Genomic DNA, 21,688 nt, shown 5'->3' on the forward strand with positions numbered 1-21,688 from the left:
CATCAGGAACCTTGACAAATTGAAAGATTTATAATATGGGTAACCATTGGAGAAATAAAATTGGCTGAATCCTTTAAAAACTTCACTGGAATAGAATCTAACCCTGTTACTTTACTATTTTTAAGATTTATTAATTTCTTAAAAACGTTACTCTCCTTTACTTTAGTGAACAAAAAACCTCCCGGCATAATACCACATTTAGTATAATACTCCTTAACTAATTTATCATTAAATATACCAATTTGTGCTGGTAGTTCATTTACCAATTTTTCTGCAACCATAGTAAAAATTCTATTAAAATGATTTGCTACCTTTAACTGATCGGATATCAACCTTCCATCAACATTAAGGCTAATTTTAGAACATTTTATCTTAGTCTTTTCCTGATACCCGATATCTAATATGGATACTCTCCATAATTTTTTAGAATCCTGTTTTAATTCACTAATCTTATCCTTAAAAAACGTTTTCTTAGCCTCTTTTACCTTATCTCTTACCTCATTCCTTTTACGTTGAAATGCCTCAAAGTTATCATTTCTATCCCTTTTAAAAACCATAAAACTATCATTACGCTCCTTAATTGCCTTTAAAATACTATCCTTCATCTAAGGTTCAGTCCTTTGCTTAATTCTTTTTTCCTTTATAAGGTGCAACCTTACTCAAAACCTCTTAAAAAAAAAAATCATCTTAAACCTATCCCAGGCCTATCTAAACAGCTTCAATAGCAGCACTATCCAAGTATTTTCTCTCCTTAAACACAACATCTGATCTAATCACATACTCCACCACCCTTGCGATTCCTATCGCTTCTTAACAAACAATAATTTGCTATATATATTTCTGCGTCCAATATTGAGTCATCCAACCATGTTTCACTGCAACCAGAGACACATTGGATTCCTGACATAAATGCCGCACATCACTTATCTTTGGAAGCAGACTCCTAACGTTGAGGTAGGGGCGTGCGATATGACGATTTTTGATCGTGGACGATAAAAATGTCTCCAAGATCTGCTTTTGAAGAAATATCGTAGTATCGTGCTACAGCGCATATTCTATCAGCTGCAGTTCTTATTCTTCCGTCTCAATATACTGTACATTATTCGGATCTGCTTTAAAGCCTTGCCGGTTAAATGTTTTATTCACGTGTCGGTCTGACGTGCGCTTTTTCTGAGCCCGTACACCCGAAGCGCGCGTGCTAAAGCCTGTCAAAAAGCACCTGATTACTGAACTACAAAACACACAAGGTTTATGTATAGACTCCGTTGCTTATGTCTAAAATGAGTAAGTAAATAGCGGAGAGAAAACGGATGCGTGCCTCTGTATATTAGATGCGTGCATGTCTTAAAGGGGCAGTACTGAATATGCAGCCGACTGTAAATAAAGGGATAGTTCACCTTAAAATTTAATTTCTGTCATTATTTACTAACTCGCATGTTGTCCCAAACCTGTATTAATTTCTTTCTTGTGCTGAACACAAAAGAAGATATTTTGAAGAATGTGGGTAACCAATTAGTATTTGGTCCACATTGACTTTTGATAGAAGGAAAAACAAATACTATGGAATAAGTCACTGGGGACCAGCAAATGTTTGGTTTTCCACGTTCCTCAAAATAGCATTTATGTTTAGCAGAAGAAACTCATTCAGGTTTAAAGAAACTTTTGAGTGAGTAAATGATGGTATAAATGTAAAACACTTTTTATTTTGGGGTTAATTATTCCTTCGATGTTAATAAAACACCAAAACACAGAAAAATCTCTCACTACTCTTGACTGAAAAACTTTAATACAGTTGATTTAATAGGAATCAATCTATATAGTGTTTTATTTTTATATTGTTGATTTAAATTTCTTGAATGCTCCTGCTAAATACACCTATTGTAACACTGTTTTATTTATATATTATGTGTATTTGTAATGTGCATCTTTGTTCTCATTTTTTAATAACAAAGATAAAATAATGACAAAGATTTTTATCTTCGCCCACTTTGGCCTAAATATCCACCATTCTTTTTTTAATATTTTTGTTATCTTGAAAGGTTTTGTCTTTATAATAGGGAAATTAGTTTGGCTGTAATGCTCAGACAACTTGCAAAATAGTGAAACCAACATGACAAAGAAACGTGATAAAATCGTAAATCGTGAATCGTGATTTTTCTTATATTTTTGCCATATCGCCCACCCCTACGTTGAGGTGAACCATGTGCAATCCCTTCAAAGAACCGATGTCTCTCATTTCGTTGATCTCCGAAGTCCTTCGATCCCGTGAAAGCTGCGCGACTTCCTCAACAGACCCGACTCTGGGCCTCGTTGTCCTCGAGGTCCTGCCACCTTCCTCATATGTAGAAAACACATCCACCCCACCATTCTCCATTCGAATTTCATCTCGTGTTTCAAAACAAGTAAGCAAATCTCTCCAACAATCCGCTATAGAACTCCATTCCATGGCAATTTCCGAAATTCGACGTTGCTCGACAGTCGAAACTCAGGCTCTCACATCAGAATCGCCTGAAAAAACACTCGATACAGGCCCGGGACATTGATGAATATCTCCTGACAAAAGGAGACACATCATTATAATCACCCAGTCATTTGCCATATGCCTTCTCATTTTTCCGCTGCGTCGTTGTTTCCTTGAACAGTTTCTCCACGGGCGGTAAATCAGCGAAAAAACAACACTCTTCCCAAAACCGATGTTTGTATCCACTTATTTGTTTTTCTTCTCTCTCAATATTAAGAGAAAATTTGTCCCCTTCTTTCAAACGATTAAAAAGAGTATACAATAATGTGAAACTGAACAGCGATATTAACACTCCACACCTGCCTGCCGCCATCTTTTGAACTGTGAGATAATTGGACCTGTTCTGCAGCTGGAGTTTGCTGCATTAACTGATAACTGAGCCAATGGATATGCTGGGAAACACTGTGGGCTCAGCAAATTTAAAATTTTGTAGTAAAATTAATTAACTTTTTTCCCAAGGAGCACATGTGCTCATGGTGAAAAATTTAGGAGCGCAAAAAAAACACAAAGGGGCACAATACAAATTTTTCAAATTATGTGTTTTAGCTTAAGGTGATATAAGGAGAATACAAAAGTTACAGAAGATTTTTTTAAATATTTCTGGTTTAATATAACTTTTTAGTAATTGTCATTATTTATAGATTTTCTTTAATTTAAAAAAAGCCAAGTAAATAAAATAAGTTATCAAAATCTTGGAAAAATAAGCAGTATTCTCTGCTCTCAAATGCTGGGCGCGTGTCTGCAGTCGGCACTAGCTAACAAACTGTAGGCTGTAGTAACTAATGGTAATGACTCTCTTTAGAGTGCCAGTGCCACTGGCCCAAACAGGCCCAAACAGAAAAAAACTGTTTAATGATCTAACTCCACAATATTCAGTACCATATTATAATATTCACAGTATATTGTATACGTTATAATATACATTCAGTCTTTGTAACGTGTTTTCAGCAATACATTTCTAAATGTGTTTAGTAACAAATCTCTGAATTGCCTTTACATGGATTTAAAAAAAAAAAATTGTAAAAATATAATTGTTGTGGTATCACTCGTTTTTCATGAATTGACCTACATCTCCTGAATGCAACATGGAAGCTTAATGCAGTATTGCTATATTATAATTTGTATAAATGTTTAAAATCTTTTTGTAGGTCAAATTAACAATTATAGCATCTGCTTTTATGTATTAATGTACAAAACCACAAAAGCGTAAGCTTTTGCGTGGATAATATATTTATAATTATAATATATAATATATTTAAGTGTTTACTTGGTTGTAGTTTCAGTTCTACAAAACATTATTCAGAGTTTAAGCAACAGACAAAATTTTAAACTGCAAATAACTTCACACTCATTTGAAATTGACCCCTGACATCCTGATATGTATATGATATGATATCATGCACGTCAGCTAAATATAGATGTTTTTTTGTCAAATATTTAAAATAGACTTTACAGTTCAGTGCGATACATGTAGTATAATTATTATAGTAATGTTTATTGGGTTAAGTGTTATAATTTAATCAAATTCTTTATTATTATTATTTTATGTATTCATATTGAATGGATTTCATTAAAACAGCAGTGTAAATGTAAAAAAAAAAACAAGACTTTAAATCCACAGAAAAACAGTTAGAAACAGCTTCATGCAGTTTGCCTAACAAAATGTTGCATTTTTTGGGATGTTTTATGTGCAGAATGTGGATGATGATGCCAGTATTCATGATAAACTGCTATGGGCCATTCACATGAGTGGGCTGGATGATCTGCTTAAGTTTCTGGCGTGTGCTCAGAGTGAACAGCAATGGAGCTTCCACATCCTGGAAATCATCTCCCTCATGTTTCGAGATCAGGTGACATTTAAATAATATTTGGTGTACAGAGTCTGTGCTCTTTAAAAGAATAGTTCGGACAACAATTAAAATTGTCATCAGCTACTTTCCCTAATTATAATCCAGATTCTGTTCTATTCTTCTGCAAACACAAACAAAGATTCTTACAAACATATCTCTGCTTTGTTGGTCATTTTATGTGACCTTTTTCCATGTGTTTTGCCATTTTGTTCTTTACGCACAATTTCAAATGACACTTTCTAACATTTTGACTTGTGCAGTTTGACTCAAGTGCTAGGAAGTGTAATCAAGCTTAAGAAATACTGTTTACCGAAGATACTGCTAATACCAAGTACACTATATTGCCAAAAGTATTGGGTCACCCCCTTCTAATGAACAGGTTTGACTACTTTAGTAATTTCCATGAGTACAAATCTTAATGTTTAAGCATATAATGATATTTTAGGGAATTGTGTGCTTCTAATTTTAAAGCAACAGTTTGGACAGGACCCTGTTCTATTCTAACATGACAATGCCTCTCTGTATAAGGCAAGGTTCAAAAAGAAATGATTGATTCAGTCAGTGTGGAAGAACTTGACTGGTCTGCAGAAAGCCAAGTCCTAATCCAAGGCTGAACACCTCTGGTGTGACTTTAAATGCAGATCTTGAGCCAAAAACTCTTTACCAAACACCAATGACTTGTACATATGGGTACAGTCATTTTAGACACTTCCAAAACTGTTGCAACAGAGATGGAAATACAATTTTTAAATACATGAATTGTGTTTTCATCTTTGTTGCCACAGTTTTGGAAGTGCCTTTTTCTGTTCTAAAGAAGGTGGTGTCCCAATACGTTTGTTCATATAGTGTATGTACAAGTCATTGGTGTTTGGTAAAGAGTTTTTGGCTCAAGATCTCAAGATTGCTTAGATTTTATATTAGGAAATGTTGGTAACCAATCACTTACATTTTATGGACCTACAGAGCTGAAATATTATTCTAAAAGTGTTTGTTTGCCGAAGAAAGTCAGTCAGAAAGTTGGCATTAAAGTGAATAAATTAGCATTTTTGGGTTAACTGTTCCTTTACGATTGCAAGTTCAACTGAACACATTTTTAAGAATTACAAAAAATTCAGGAAACATGGATCTTTTCATCTGAAAATCAGCTGTTATGTTGTTTTTGACATAACTCTTGCAGACTCCTGAGCTTTTGGTGAATGCAGGACAGATGCGTTCAGCCCAGGAGAAACAGAAAGACATGCAGGAGCTGGAGTTACTCAGGCAGAAAGAACTGGCGGAAAAACGCAGCCGCACGTTATTGAGAGGTGCCAGGTGAGAGAAGTAATCTCATTGGGTATGGGTCATGATGATAGATTAATGTATCCGTTGCAATTTTTTTTTTTTTAAGGTTTATTTTATTTTTTTTAATTAGCAGCCATGATTTAAAGGACCATGAATCACTAAATAACTTAATTGAACTTATTTAAGTTTATTTTATTTATTTACGAAATAGCTTGTTTGCATTCAGGGTTAGTTGCTTAGCCTAGATCAATGGCAGCAGGCCCATTGCCCCCAGTTTTCTTAACAAACATTTATTTAAACCGTTAATGGATAATTAATTGGAGGAGCATGGGTGCACCGTCTGCAGAGCGCATAAAGTTGTATCCGATTTGAGCAGATCAATCAGCATCTGACTTAAAGCAGTATAGCCTATCAAAGTAGGCTACTGCAAGAGCGCTTCACGAGCAGACGCGGGTTACGGTCAGATTACGGTCCCTTTCCATCCTCTCCCCTCCTTGCTGAACGTGTTCGAAAGTGAAATCGGAAAAAAAGGCACGCATACGAAAGGCATTGCACGCTTTTGCGAGCGTCAGCAACTGCACGAGATCACAGATTGCCTTAACCACAAGCCCTCCCAACATGATTTTCAGAGTTGCCCTGGTGCCGGCCCTGCACGGCAGGCAAGTATTTCAATTTAGTTTAAAAATCGCTCCTCTTTATAACATAAGGATCATGTAACATATGTTGTTTTTCTGTTTATACCTTTCTCTTGTTATAGCGCCTAAACCAGTACAGTACGGACTTTCCTCCATCTCAACAGTTCTATTTTTTTTTAGTCACTCCTGACTAAAAACTTTGCTGCATACAGGGTTTGTGTACGTTAGTCCTAGCAGCATGTAAAGCAAAACCTTTAGCTTCTATATAATCACTAAAAAGCTGTCACTCACTTCAATTTATTGCAATCTCACAATGTTCTGTTATAATCAAGGAAGCTCTCTGAACTGCAAATAATCTTATTTACATCGTGTCCATGTGTGGCATTTGGAAAAACTGGAATAAATTTTCATTTTTTTGGTAGAGATACAAATTAAACTAATTTTTCAGATAGGCTACAGTAGATTTACTTAACAAGTAAGCATTGATTTGACGTCTTTTGTTGGTTAACATTGATGACACAGATATGCATTTAATTAGGCTCTCCGTTTAAGATGGAAGGTATGTATGTAATACTGATTGTTTTCACCCACCCGTTTACGTTCACTTAAGCCATAACCGACTGTATTTACATGACATACTCTACACAATAGACATTTGGACTGCTATGCTATGTGTGTATTTGAGCACTGAGAACCGATCGTGTGCCGTATGAGACTGAGAAAGTGGAGCGTGCATGAGAGAGAGCACTTCTATATCAGCGCGATTCCACCTATCGCGCCTTCACTAACTTTGTTAATCGGCAACGAATTGTGACTCCCGGGAAAAACAGGACGTCTGGTCACCTAGTCTCTAACCCTTCAAGTGCTGAGGCCTTTGTTTCAGATCGCTAGTTCGCGTTTTGGTAGCCTCTCCGTCCACTGCGGCTACCATACTGAGACTGGATATGCGAACGCCCCTCATCCGATTGCGATCCAATGACCGGGACGAACATTTTGAAAGACAAGACAGTTAACTTAGCCTATAGGATGTATTTTGAATGTCCGGTAGTCCTCAAATAACATTCTAGTCCCATCCCGTCATAGTTTGATAGTCATAGTTGTCATAGTTTTTATCATCAGATATTAGTTTTAGCTCGTTAACGTCTCATCTTAGTCATAAGAAAAAGGTTTGTTAATGAATATTTTTCGACGTCGTCTTCGATGACTAAATTAACACTGGCACACACAAACATTATCCGACTCTTGACCGCAGACGCAGGTTTACAATGGGGTGGTTCGATACCACTTTTTCAGAACCGATCCCGATCCGATACCAAAAATTCTGAGTATCTACCGATATCGATCCGATACTTGGGCAGTTTTTTTTTAAATCAGGGTTGAATTTTTATACCTCAATGTGTGTTTACCTGATCATGACTTTTTTGTCTTGCACACAATCTGCTAAATATAGACAACTTTATTGTAAAGAAAAACAACAAATGAATGCATATATAATTATAATCTATGACAAAAATACTATTATAAACTAGCTTAGTGGATAATTCAGTAGCAAAAGTTACTCTAGAAAAATCTTGAGTGCACAATTATATAAAAGTGTAGGACTAAATCTAAAATGATAATGTAAAATGATATACATTGCTGTTTGTATTGTTGTAAAATACATTAATGAAAAACAAGTTTTATATATATATATATAATTTTATTTTATTTTATTATATATATTTATATACACTGAACAAAATTATAAACGTAACACTCTTGTTTTTGCCCCCATTTTTCATGAACTGAACTCAAAGATCTAAGACTTTTTCAATGTACACAAGGCCTATTTCTCTCAAATATTGTTCACAAATCTGTGTTAAGCCCGGCTCACACTGTGTGATTTTGGCCACGATTTGGTCGTCTGGGACAAATTTTGAAAATCCTAAAAGATTCCTATGATCCTAGGCTAAAATCCTATTAATGGCTGTTGCGATTTAAAATTTTACCTCCGATGAAATTCTGGCAGTGTCGGAAGATTTGGCACACAGTCCTGCGGTGTGACTACCCCTACGACGAATGTCAAACTGTCTTTGTTTTTCAAGGCAAGCTATGAGCAGAATTAATGCTAGAGAATTATTCTATCAGCCATAAACTCCGGCGCTCCCGTCCTCCGCTCACGGAATTCATCTGATATGTTTCTTTTCTATATAAACACTGGTTGCGTCGCTGTTTTCATGTGGGTGTGTAGAGCTTCATGCACTATTCTTCTTAAATGTGCTGGTATTGCCACCGTTCATATACTTCTCATGACAGCCAACATTTCGGTCCCGCGTGCAATGCTGTTCGCAGTCACTGGACGTGTCTGGGTTGATAATGTAAAACTGCGGACAAGTTTTCTTGCATGCACCCGTTTTTAACTCGTCTTGACTGTCGTACAGTCTGACATTAATGACAACTGAGATCCCATAGTGTGACATGATCATCACGTTCGTGCAGTCTTACAAGAACAGTCCTTTTTTTTGAGGGAGCGTGCAATTGGCATGCTGACTGCAGGAATGTCCACCAGAGCTGTTGCCTGTGAATTGAATGTTCATTTCTCTACCATAAGCCGTCTCCAAAGACGTTTGAGAATTTGGCAGTACATCCAACCGGCCTCATAACCGCAGACCACATGTAACCACACCAGCCTATGTCCTTGAGTGGGGCAAATGCTCACATTCGATGGTGTCTGGCACTTTGGAGAGGTGTTCTCTTCACAGATGAATCCCGGTTTTCACTGTACAGGGCAGATGGCAGACAGCGTGTATGGCGTCGTGTGGGTGAGCGGTTTGCTGATGTCAATGTTGTGGATCGAGTGGCCCATGCTGGCGGTGGGGTTATGGTATGGGCAGGCGTATGTTATCGACAATGAACACAGGTGCGTTTTATTGATGCCATTTTGAATGTACAGAGATACCATGACGAGATCCTGAGGCCCATTGTTGTGCCATTCATCCACGACCATCACCCCATGTTGCAGCATGATAATGCACGGCCCCATGTTGCAAGGATCTGTACACAATTCCTGGAAGCTGAAAACATCCCAGTTCTTCCATACATGCATTCATACATTCATACATGCATACATTCATACATGCATACATACATACACTGTAAAATTAAAAGATATTTCTTTTAAATGTATAGCACAGCAATGAGGCAGAAACATATGATAGATAAGACGAACAAGAAAGGCTATTAATAATCTTTCATTGTGCAAAAGTATTATGATGCGAAACGCTCCAAATACAGAGCAACACAAAGTGCTTATGCGCATCCCAATATTAATTCGTAGTGTATTAAATCTGTGCGATTAGTTTGAGCCTTTTCTTTTAACAGTTTTACATTTCAGTTACTGTGCTCGTTAAGAACATGGTGCTCTCTAGTCCAGTGTTGTGATCACGATTTTGAAAACAGCACAAAGATAAAGTCCTGCAAGATAAAGTCCTTTTATGAAAAACCATTTATCTTTATTTACAGATCAAATATAATATTAGGAACATTTTAATAATCTTGCAGAGAGTTTTATCGTCTTGACTGTCGTAACAGAGCGCAACACGCAGTTTGAACACTGAATGGAGGATGACACAGGCACAGCGGGGAGAAGTTCAAGTTTACTTGAACTTGACTTAAATATTCATCTGTACCTCACATTAAACTATGCAATGACTTCAGAACGCTTGAAATATAGTGCATGAAAACTTTATGGTGTTTTATAATGTGTTTGTGGCGCTTGTGGGGCTTAACGATAACACAATAGTATATGCACAATATCGGATTTGGATCGGTCTCTTCTGACCAATACCCCGATCCGGTAGAAAATGTCAGTATCGGAGCGACACCAATACTGAATATCGGATCGGCGCACCCCTAGTTTACAAGCCACTTTTTCCTGCGTTTATCTGTCAATTTCTTGACTTTTCACCCTTATGAACAACACATTTTCGTACATGATAAAAGCTCCTTGTGCTTTCTCAGTTTGACCGATTTGAGCATTCATAAACAATGCAAAACACAGGCATCTTGAGTTTCTTTGAGAATCTTTGAGAAAAATCACTTCCTGCTAGGGATGTAATGATTAACCGCAAGCCGGTTGAAAATCGATTCAAATATGTGACTATTCAAATCGGTTGAGATGCTAAACAAATCGTGATTCAGTCAGGTAGGAGTTTATATGAATGCATGTTTGAGGGGAAATTACTGTCTTTAGAAAAGTTTAGATGGTATTTTTTCTTTTCATCTTGCCTTTGTATAATGTAGGGGTTGGAGAAAAAATCGATTCACCTAACTATCGCGATTCTTCTTTTTAAAACAATTAAAAAATCGATTGGTTTACCTCAGAATCGATTTTCATTATTTTTTTTTTCCTAAGAGGTGGTGGGCAGAAGTTAGCACTTTGTAATTCCAACAGAGGGAGAAATGTATAGGACTGTTAGACTTGGAGCAGCACCGTGCAGACGATCAGGGTATGACATCAAAGTATCGCGAGAGCGATTCAAAAGCATGCGGAGCCGTCATTATATAGATCAGTGGGAGCCGTCTGTTCTCTGTAGCTCTCGCGGTGCTTTTGGTACTTTAAATATACTGTATGTGTATGCTCCTGAAATAAAAGTTTAGAAAGTTGTGATGCATTGTTTTTGTTAATATGACTCATCATATGCAGTCTCTTTTAAGGGTATAATCAACTATTTTCCATTGTAAATAAATTGTAATATCGAATCGCAATAGTGACTGCTAAGACGTGTTGTTTTTTAAAATTGTGACAGTCTGTATATTAAGTGTATCATTCAACTTTTTCCCCATGGTCTAGAGTTAAAACAAAATCGCAACACATCGCAATACGTGTAGAATCGAAATTCTTAAAATTGCAATACATATCGTATCGGCACCCAAGTATCGTGATAGTATCGAATCGGGAGGTAGGTGTATCGTCCCATCCCTAGTATAATGCATATTAAAGTTCATAAACGCAGCACTGCTTTGTTTACAGCGGAAACCAAGGAAACGCTTTAAGCGCCACCTGCTGGCAGAGAGTGAATCTGCGTCTCATTCAGCTCATCTGCTGTTTCTGTTTCATGCAGATATTTATGTATAGTTTTTGCTTCAAATTTCGAAATTATACAATCTAATTGAGATTAAAAACTGCTCATGTTGCATGTATGCAGCATCTTTGTTTGTTTGGATCATGATTAAAATGCAGTGGTTGCCTCTAATTTTAAATGGAAAGAGCACAGACAAAGCCTTTTGTTTATATGAAGATTTCTTTTATTTGTGTTATTTATTTGATTTGGGGCTTGTTTTAAAATTTCAGTTTAGTTTTGTTATTTATATTTACGTTATATTTACATTTTGTTATTTAGCAGACACTTTTATCTAAAGCAACTTATAAACGAGGACAATAGAAGCAATTAAAACCAACAAAAGAGCAATAATATGCAAGTGCTATATTAGTATATTGTTATATTGCAATTTCACAAAGAAATGTGCAGCATTTTGTCCAATTAATAATAAAATGACACATTTAATTTATCATTTGTCTGAAATCTCATTTTGTTAAAAAAAAAATAATCGAATTGTGAGTTGTGAACATCCCTTACATCCCTACTTCCTGCCCTCCAGCTGCATTTCGTGCCACAGCAATGACGTCATGTGCAAACAACCTATTGTGATCTGCCGATACCAATTTTTGCCAATTCCAATTTTCTTTCTAAGCAAGAGCTATAATTGACAGTATATACAGACAGTATATACTGTTTGTTTCAGTGCAAAATTTTATTTTCATAATAAGAAATTATTAAACAGTGCAGTTTGGGGGAAATTGTAATGTTGTTCTCTCACTTAAACTCTCAAAATAAAGTGCTCTAAGACTGGAAAGAAGTAGAAATAACAATTAGAATTAAAAATGACTTTGTGTGTGTGTGTGTGTGTGTGTGTGTGTATATATATATATATATATATATATATATATATACAGTGTGTGCAGAATTATTAGGCAAGTTGATATTCTGGTCATATTTTTTTCAAAAACATTTGACCAATTCAAACCACATCAATCTTAACTACTATTGATTTTGTATTTAATAATTTATAAGTGATATATAATTGTCCATGAAGGCTGATAGTCAGAAACTTCTTATTTCAGGTGTGCAGAATTATTAGGCAGGTTTTCCTTTACAGATAAAATGAGCCAAAAGAGCTTGAACTCAAGAATAAAAGTTTAAAATTATTAAATGCCCATGAGAAGGATGCAATACTAATGCAATAATAGAATTAGCAAAGTTAAGGCATGACCATTGGGCAGAAATGCTCATTGGGTCAGCAAGGTCAGAAAAAACAGGTGGAGAGGAAAGACATGTTAACTGCAAAGAATTAAGAATTAAGGTGAAGAATTGGGTGAGAAACCATCAGGAACCATTTAGTCTCCAGCACCATCATTTTCCAGAACTGCAACCTTCCTGGAGTCTCCAGAATTACAAGGTGTCAGGTTCTCAGAGACTTTGCTTGAGTAAAAAATTATTTAAAATGGCCCTCACTTAATAAGAATAACATGCTGAAGTGTTGTGAAATACATGAAGACTGATTTTGTATAGGATTTATGGACAGATAAGTTGTGAGTGACTCTTGAAGGACCAGCATCACATCCTCTTGTACCACTGTTTGAAGAATTTATCTTCCAGAATCTGGCAGTAAGTTTTGGGAGCTCATTTTAGTTCATCTCCTATCCTGAAAAGTCTGTCTTGCGGGATTGATTAAAAATGAGCTCCTAAAACTTACTGCCAGATTCTGGAAGATAAATTCTTCAAACTGTGGCACAAGAGGATGTGATGCTGGTCCTTCAAGAGTCACTCTCAACTTATCTGTCCATAAAGCCTATAAAAAAATCAGTCTTTGTGTATTTCACAACACTTCAGCATGTTATTCTTATTAAGTGAGAGTCATTTAAAATATTTTTTTACCCAAGCAAAGTCTCTGAGAACCTGACACATTCCACTTCTGGAAACTCCAGGAAGGTTGCAGTTCTGTAAAATGATGGTGCTGGAGACTAAATGGTTCCTGATGGTTTCTCACCTAATTCTTGACATTAATTCTAATTCTTTGCAGTTAACGTGTCTTTCTTCTCCACCTGTTTTTCTGACCGTGCTGACCCAATGAGCATTTTGCTGCCCAGTGGTCATGCCTTAACTTTGCTAATTCTATTATTGGATTAGTATTGCATCCTTCTCATGGGCATTTAATAATTGTTTTACTTTTATTCTTGAGTTCAATCTCATTTTTGGCTCATTTTATCTGTAAAAGAAAACCTGCCTAATAATTCTGCACACCTGAAATAAGGAGTTTTTAACTTCCAGCCTTCATGGGCAATTATATATAACTTATAAATGATTAAATACAAAATTGATAGTAGTTACTAAGATTGATGTGGTTTGGAATTGGTAAAATGTTCTTGGAAAAAAAATATGACCAGAATATACATATAATAATATAAATAAAACATGTCATTTTCCGCTGTTTATAAATGGGTAGTTTTTTCATAACCTTATTAAATGTATGGGTCATATTTCACATCAGTTCTTACTTTGCATCAATGTATATTGTATGAATTGGTGGGATGGTCCTCTTTGTTTCAAAGAAGGAAAGTGCACATGTTGCTGTTTATTGTTAAGACATTGTTGGGAAAATTACCTACTTATATCTGCAGTCTTTTATCTTTTTACACTTGTAATTATCGTACTAGATCTTCTGCTAAACTTCTTTTACATGTTCCAAGAGCACATTCTGAGTTAGGCAAAACTGCCTTCTCTTTTTTTGCTCCTTCATTATGGAACGAGTTGCAGAGTATTATTATGCTGGAAACACTCCCTTCTGTAAATATTTTTAAAAACCTTTTATGGTCTACTTTGAAGGAAACATGTACTTGCTATGAGTAAATTACATATTGGTAATCATCTGGATGTAGGGCAAATGATTATGTTTGTTTTATGTTTTGAAACTGTCTTATTGTGAAACTTATTGTGCTGCCATTTTGGCCAGGACTCCCTGGAAGAAGAGATTTTGTATCTCAATGGGTCTATCCTGGTAAAATAAAGGATAAATAAAAAAAATAAAATAAAATAATTTAGTTTTCACTACGAAATTTCAGATGCATAAATAATGGTATAAGAAATAAATTTTTTGAACCCAGAAATAAGACATGTTGGGGAAAAAATGCAGTCATAAATATGAAAATATTTTAAATATGAAACCAAACCACCAGTAGGTAGCAGCATATGACTGTTTTAATGAATGAGTCATTCATTCAACTGATTTGTTCAAACTGCTGATTTAAGACAATTTTGAAAGGTTTTGATCAATTTCAAATGTTGACTAGCATATTATAAATATATATTTTGGTAACACTTAACTTAAAGCCTCTATGTGTAATGCGTTATAAAAGTTTGGTTTAATGCATTAAAGGTGCAATAGGTGATTTGTCTTCAGAAACATTTTTTGTTATACTGGTTAAAAGTCTCTTCACATCCCGATAGCAATCATTAAGTTTAAGTGGTCTAAATGAATTTATCTGTATTTATATTCTGTGGAAGGCATCTTTTAAAATCATACCGTTTCATATATTCCCCTCGTATAAACCTGCTAAACAATCATTTTTTCTCTTATTGCCAGACACTCTCGTTTTCGTGGCTCTTATGTCATTGAAGGACTGAAGTCCATTGGGGAGAAAGATGTGATTTTTCACCAAGGACTTCACAATGTAAGTATCACTTTTAAAACTTAAACTTTCAAATTACAATGGTCTTTTTTTTTTTTAACACCTGAGTTTCATTAACGTTTTTTTGTTGTTGTTTTTTTTTTTTTTTTTTTATGTCTAAAATCTAAAGTTTAAGAACTATTCTCATGATGTGGGTAAGCCCGTGAGGCGTGTACCTAAACGCAAACAAATGGCTCGAGATTTAGAGAGCCAGCGACGCTCAGCGTTGAATGTACGTCTCTTTCTGCGTGAGTTCTGCATCGACTTTTTGGAGAACTGCTATAATCGACTTATGTACCTTGTGAAGGTGAGACAACATCCACATCACTGAAACTCAAATGTCTCTGTCTAGATGAGGTTTCCCCTTTATATACCTTGTTTTTTGAGCAGGAGGGGTTGATCCGTGAACGGGCCCAGCAGCATGATGAGACGTACTATCTGTGGGCTATAACATTCTTCATGGCTTTTAACCGTGGTCAGAATTTCAGACCGGATGTGGTGTCTGAGACCATATCTATCCGCACCTTTCATTTCATTGAGAAGAACATCACCAACTACTATGAGATGATGCTCACTGACCGGAAAGATGCCACATCCTGGTCTCGCAGGTTGTAATTTTATTGTTGGTTAAAGATTTTTCTGAAACATGAACGGTGTTGTTGCTTAAATTGAAAAAGTGAAGTGGACAATAGGAAACTGCTTAGTCATTTTTGATTTAAAAATTGCTATTAAAAATGTCTTCCTTAGTTTTGCTAACATAACTTCCATGTAAATAAATAATCTTGTTGAACCATAAGAACCAACATATGCATATTTGACCATTAAAAAAAAATGAATACAGCTTAGTTAAGTAAACCCTTTTTAATATGAATCTGTTATTTTCTGTCTCCAGGATGCACTTGGCTCTGAAGGCGTATCAGGAACTGCTTCTGACAGTAAATGAAATGGATCGCTCAAAGGATGAAAACATCCAACACAGTTCCAATGTAATAAAGAGTAAGTTTTTATTTTATTTTTTTATTTTCCCCCACTTGTTGTTTTTTTTTTTTTTTTTATCTCTCTCCTATTATGTTAAAGTAATAGATTAGATCATTGCCACTGTTTGAAATGTTTATTTTTCCTCTGAGTTTAATTTCATATTAGGGTAGTATAGCCATCTTTCTGTCACTTATTTGCTTCTGGTTGGTGCAGGCAATATCTTTTATCTGATGGAGTTCAGGGAGATTTTTCTGACTCTCTTACGTAAATATGATGAGCGAATGCAGCCACACTCATTTCTCAGAGATCTGGTGGAGTCCACACATCTGTTTCTGAAGATGCTGGAGAGGTTCTGCAAGGGTCGAAACAATCTGGTAGTACAGGTGAGAACTGAGACTGCTTTGATACTAGCTTTGGATAAGCTGAACTACTTTTAAGTTAAAATTATATGGGGGAAGAAATGTACATTTATTGACATCAATACTTTTGTTTGACTTGTTCAAAGCGACTTACATTACATTTCAAGGTTTCGGTGAAATTTGAAGTAGTTCATGCATACCCTTGAGCCATGACCTAGCGTCATACTCTACTTTACTTTTTTTTTTTTTTTTTGACATGTCATTTTATGAGCATCAGCGTAACCCCTAAAACATTTCTGAAAGCATTAATGGGAACAACTTTTACAGCTTAAATAATACATATGTTTTAACAATAAAAAATTGTCGACATTATTTTTTTTGTTGTCGAGTAATCGTTTGATTACCTATTGATTACCGATTACCACATTACCTAATGCAAGAGCCTGCAATACTGCGGTTCGACCAGTGTGGCGCTGTAGCGCAAGAATGTAATTCATCCCTCCTGGATGCAATTCAAGAGAAGACACACCCGAACCTGAGTGGTGTTTGATGAATATGTAAATATATATTGCGCGCTTTCCTCTCAGTAACAAAATAAACAACAAAAACTGACAGCAGTGTGAAAGCAGCAGTTAAAAATGCATCCGATTACAACGATATGGATGTTTGCATGAACTCTGCAGTTCAGTACTCAAGTAAAGTCCGGTGACATCATGTTTATTTATATAGTTCTTTATGCAACAGATAGCCTTAAATCAAGCCGCTTTACGGTATTAAACATGAAAACCCAGAGTCAGTGTCGCTTTCAGTTAGAATTACAACTTGATTTTCTGAAATAAAGCAGCTCTCCAGTGTGGAGCTAGCTAATGATAAAATGTTTTTATTAGTGGGGAAAAAATATTTAATCAAAGTGATAGTTTGTTTTACAGAAATCAAAGCTTGATCTAGCTCAGGACTGTTTCGTTATCATAACCCTAAAAGGTAGGCTATTTTAAGACGTGTTTTGAATAAAATAGTTTATCCAAAGCATCTCATCACTTTTTGATTCTTATCACTTACAAAAGGAGATGTTAGGCAGAATGATGTGTTACTTTTCCATGTAGCTAATTAAATGGTGAGAGAGAGTGTCTCTGTCTGTCATCTCATTTTGTGTGCCAAATACATCTATTTGTATAATGAATTAGTAACACTTTAACTAATGTTAACAAATGATACCTTATTGTAATGTATTAATTTAACATGAATGAACAATGAACAATACATTTATTAAATTCATGTATTAATCTTTGCTAATGTTGCTTAATAAAAATAGTTATTCATTGTTTGTTCATGTTAGTTCACAGTGCATTTACCAATGTTAAAAAACACAACTTGTGATTTTTATAAATGCATTAATAAATGCTGAAATTAACATTAACCAATATTAATAAATGCTGTAGAAGTATTGTTCATGTTAACTAATGTTAACCAATGAACCTTATTGTAAAGTGTTACCAATTAATTGTATAATAATTGTAATTACATATGATTTTCTAAAGCTTAAGTGACCTTTATATGTTAGAATATGTATAACAATATTTTAACTAATTGCAAAAGCTGAATAATCAAAGTCTACTGATTAATCAGTAAAATAATTGACGATTAGTCGATTAATCGTTCTAATAATGGTTAGATTAATCGATTATCAAAATAATCGTTTGTTGCAGCCCTAATTAACAACAGAACCCAAACTTAAATTTAATTACAATTTATTTTTAAATATAATAATCAAAACTCAACTTATTTACACAGTGGCTGTCATAGCTTGTTTCATAACAGATGTATTTAAACATACATTAAATAAAGACATCAATAAGGTAAAGTAAAATGAGTATATAGTCCAATATTTCGCGAAATGCTCTTAACTAGACTTCATTTCTCTAGCAAACTAATGAGCTGTAGACACTGATGACTTGCGTGAGGTAAATTAAATGCTACGTGACACTTTTTTTACAAGCTGTTTTACAGTTTTATTTTTGTTGTTAAAACTATAGTAAAGTGGAAGGGATGATCGTGCTCTGCACTGCTGTTTGAGCTGAGGTGTTTATACATCGATCTCTCACGCCACAACAAAGACAAGCAAAATGGCATTTACTGTTTAATTTTCTGAAAAAAAATTGGTAATTTAAAAGAGACTTTGTTTCTTATCAGAAGTAACAATATATAAAACTGGAATTTTCCAATTAAGTTCCACTCGTGCAGTGGGTAAAACAATGCTGTATTTGTTCTGTACACATTTGTACCGAACCGAATGACCGTTACACCCCTACTATACACTATAATTTAATTAGAACTATGTGATAGTTCTCACATATGAGCAGCATTTTAGTCTCTCCCTTTACTGGGATTTTCAAATTTTGAAAATGGATGACCAAGAACATCCTAATTTTGGAGGTTGACCACATGTCAATTAAGAAAAATAAATATTTCTACAAGAGAGATGGTAAAAAGGGCTTTTTCCAAAATAAAATATAGTTGAAGTTGTAGTGGAAAAACCTGGAAGGCTGCATCGAGTGTAATTTTTAAAAAATGTTATGAGATTAATGTCAGTAACAGGATTGACGTCATAGCCACACAGGACTGACCAGAGTAACAGGGATGACAGGACACACATTCTTCAGCACACTGCACATATGTGACCCTGGACCACAAAACCAGTCATAAGGGTCAACTTTTCGAAATTGAGATTTATACAGCATATGAAAGCTGAATAAGTATGCTTTCAATTGATATATGGTTTGTTATGATAGAACAATATTTGACCGAGATACAACTATTTGAAAATCTGTAATCTGAGGGTGCAAAAAAAATCTAAATACTGAAAAAATCGCCTTTAAAGTTGTCCAAATGAAGTTCTTAGCAATGCATATTACTAATCAAAAATTAAGTTTTGAGAGATTTACAGTAGGAAATTTGCTAAATATCTTCATGGATTGATTAGTAATATGCATTGCTAAGAACTTCATTTGGACAACTTTAAAGGCGATTTTCTCAATATTTTGATTTTTTTGCACCCTCAGATTCCAGATTTTCAAATAGTTGCATCTCGGCCAAATATTGTCTGATCCTAACATACCATACATCAATGGAAAGCTTATTTATTCAGCTTTCAGATTATGTATAAGTCTCAATTTCGAAAAATTGAGGTTTTGTGGTCCATGGTCACATTTTAAATTGCATTATATTGTTTTGCACTTACTTAGTAAACAGTCAGTTTTTCAGTTAAAGTCAGTTCATTGTTGATTTATCAAATTACATGTTATTGTAATTAGATAATGCGTTCCATCTGTCTGTCTGTGTCCCCTCACCAGGGGCGTGGGGTCTGGGTATGCAGGTGCATATGGTCCTGGGCAAATTGGGGGCCCGCCGAGCCGAGGGGGAACTTTTAATTGAAATGAGGGAACGAATAGAGCCCTGCACAGGCCCAACCATGACCCGAGAAGCTCAGGCCCTAGCCCAGCCCGAGTCCGACTGGAGCCCCCATGTCTTTTTTTTTCTCTCTCTTCCCCATTACACCGCTGCTGTTGCAGCCAATAGAATAGTTAAGTTTCAGTTTTTAATGGCAAAGTGGTTGTTTCTTTAAGTTAATTTAGAAATATTTTTGGAACATTTTAAAATATTTTTACATATGTGCCCGGGGATGAGTTATTTGCTATGCCACTGCCCCTCACAAAACTTAATATATACTGATCTGGTTCAATTATTGGGCAAGGAAAATGATCAGATCTGGGTCTTTCTGTGATCATCTGAAACTAGATCAAGATCTTGATGCTGAAATTTGGTTTGACTTTCTTGAACATTGCAAGTCTGGGGCGAGGGTCTGCAGTCATTTTGATGCTCTTGTTTGTAATTGAATTTACATGATGCATTATTGACAATGAGTTATTGGGGGGGGGGACTGATCGTCCTATTCTGGTCATTAACAACAATAATAGTAACAAAACCAACAATAACTAAAAATATAACTGATGCTCATATGTCACCCACACTGAATGATATAGGCATTAGCTCAATAATACACCCAGGGTAAACATGTTTGCATTTTACACAGATCAAGTGTTATCCTGTTTTTAAAGACTGTCTGTGTCATCCCTGTTACCCACGTGTGAAAACCGGCTGTTACTCTGAAAAGTAACAGGGCTGACAGTAACAGGTTTGACGATTTCAAACTAATTTGCTAATTGCTAGCTAATAGTCAAGTTCACAAAAGCACATGCTGTACACTTTGAAAGGTTGTTACTTGTAGAAATTGATTATATTAAATGTAATAAATAATTGTTTAAATTGACATTTAAAAAATGTTAACAGTATTGACACTGCATGATGTCCCCCCTCAGTCAAGCCTCATAAATCATCAAAAATAGAACATTATAGAGAGTGAGAGGAGTGCTTGTGTTTAAGTGTTGGAATCCTGGTTGAGAGATGATGCAACCTCCTAGAAGTGATGTCACTTGAATGTACCATTATCTTACAAGGGTTTTTTGATGAGGGTAACAGGGCTGACATGAAATCAGGGAAAACCAATAAAATGATTTATATTTTATAGAAACAGTGTATACTTATGCCAAAAACATTGCTTAACAATGAGACTGTATTTAGAACAATATGCAAATGTGATTTTTATATCATTTTGCAAATTAAAACTCCTACTGAAAAAGAAAAATCAGAGTGAGGGACAGGCCAAAAACCTTACCCTCATCAGCCTAAATGCTGTTTAACTTATTTAAGATATTTAATTGACTTTAATTTGATGTAATATTGATGAAAGAAGGCATGGTATTATGTATTTAAATTGCAAATTTGTTATATAATTTCTGTGTTTGATTATTTCTTAGGGACTCAAAAGGCAACGATTTGATGGAGTGACCCAAATTTATTAACACAATTTACTTGCAGAAAAATGTGATTTTTTTTCATTTTAATTTAATTTAATTTTTTTATATATCATCAATTGACAGCTCAAAGCAAAATGTTTTACCTATTTTTGGTTCATGTGTTAAAATGATTCTCATAAAATGTTATTTTCCAAAAAGGTAAGTTTACACTTTAAAAAAAGAAAAACAGTCTGGCAACGAAGTTTTCAGATGGATTCTGTCAAATTACAGTAAACTAGTTTGAGAAGATTACATGCAGTAAACCGTAAAGATGCAAAGCAGGGCATTTTACATTCACATTTAAATTACAGCATTTTACTGTTGATAATTGTTCATTAGCATTGTAAAGAACCATGTAAAAAAACATACAAATGGTCAAAATAC

General features: G+C 35.1%; 1 protein-coding gene across 1 annotated transcript in view; it reads left to right on the forward strand.

Moving 5' to 3' along the window:
- The window catches only part of timeless (timeless circadian clock), a 95,871-nt gene that overhangs the window by 42,167 nt on the left and 32,016 nt on the right, over nt 1–21,688 (forward strand). The window contains exons 7-13 of the mRNA XM_058791393.1: nt 4,216–4,371; nt 5,549–5,682; nt 14,970–15,057; nt 15,185–15,361; nt 15,445–15,662; nt 15,947–16,050; nt 16,246–16,415. Of these exons, the coding sequence (XP_058647376.1) occupies nt 4,216–4,371; nt 5,549–5,682; nt 14,970–15,057; nt 15,185–15,361; nt 15,445–15,662; nt 15,947–16,050; nt 16,246–16,415 (1,047 nt within the window). The remainder of the gene's footprint in view (nt 1–4,215; nt 4,372–5,548; nt 5,683–14,969; nt 15,058–15,184; nt 15,362–15,444; nt 15,663–15,946; nt 16,051–16,245; nt 16,416–21,688) is intronic.

This window comes from Onychostoma macrolepis, chromosome 11 (assembly GCF_012432095.1).
Source record: "Onychostoma macrolepis isolate SWU-2019 chromosome 11, ASM1243209v1, whole genome shotgun sequence".
In the NCBI taxonomy this organism is placed as follows: Eukaryota; Metazoa; Chordata; class Actinopteri; order Cypriniformes; family Cyprinidae; genus Onychostoma; species Onychostoma macrolepis.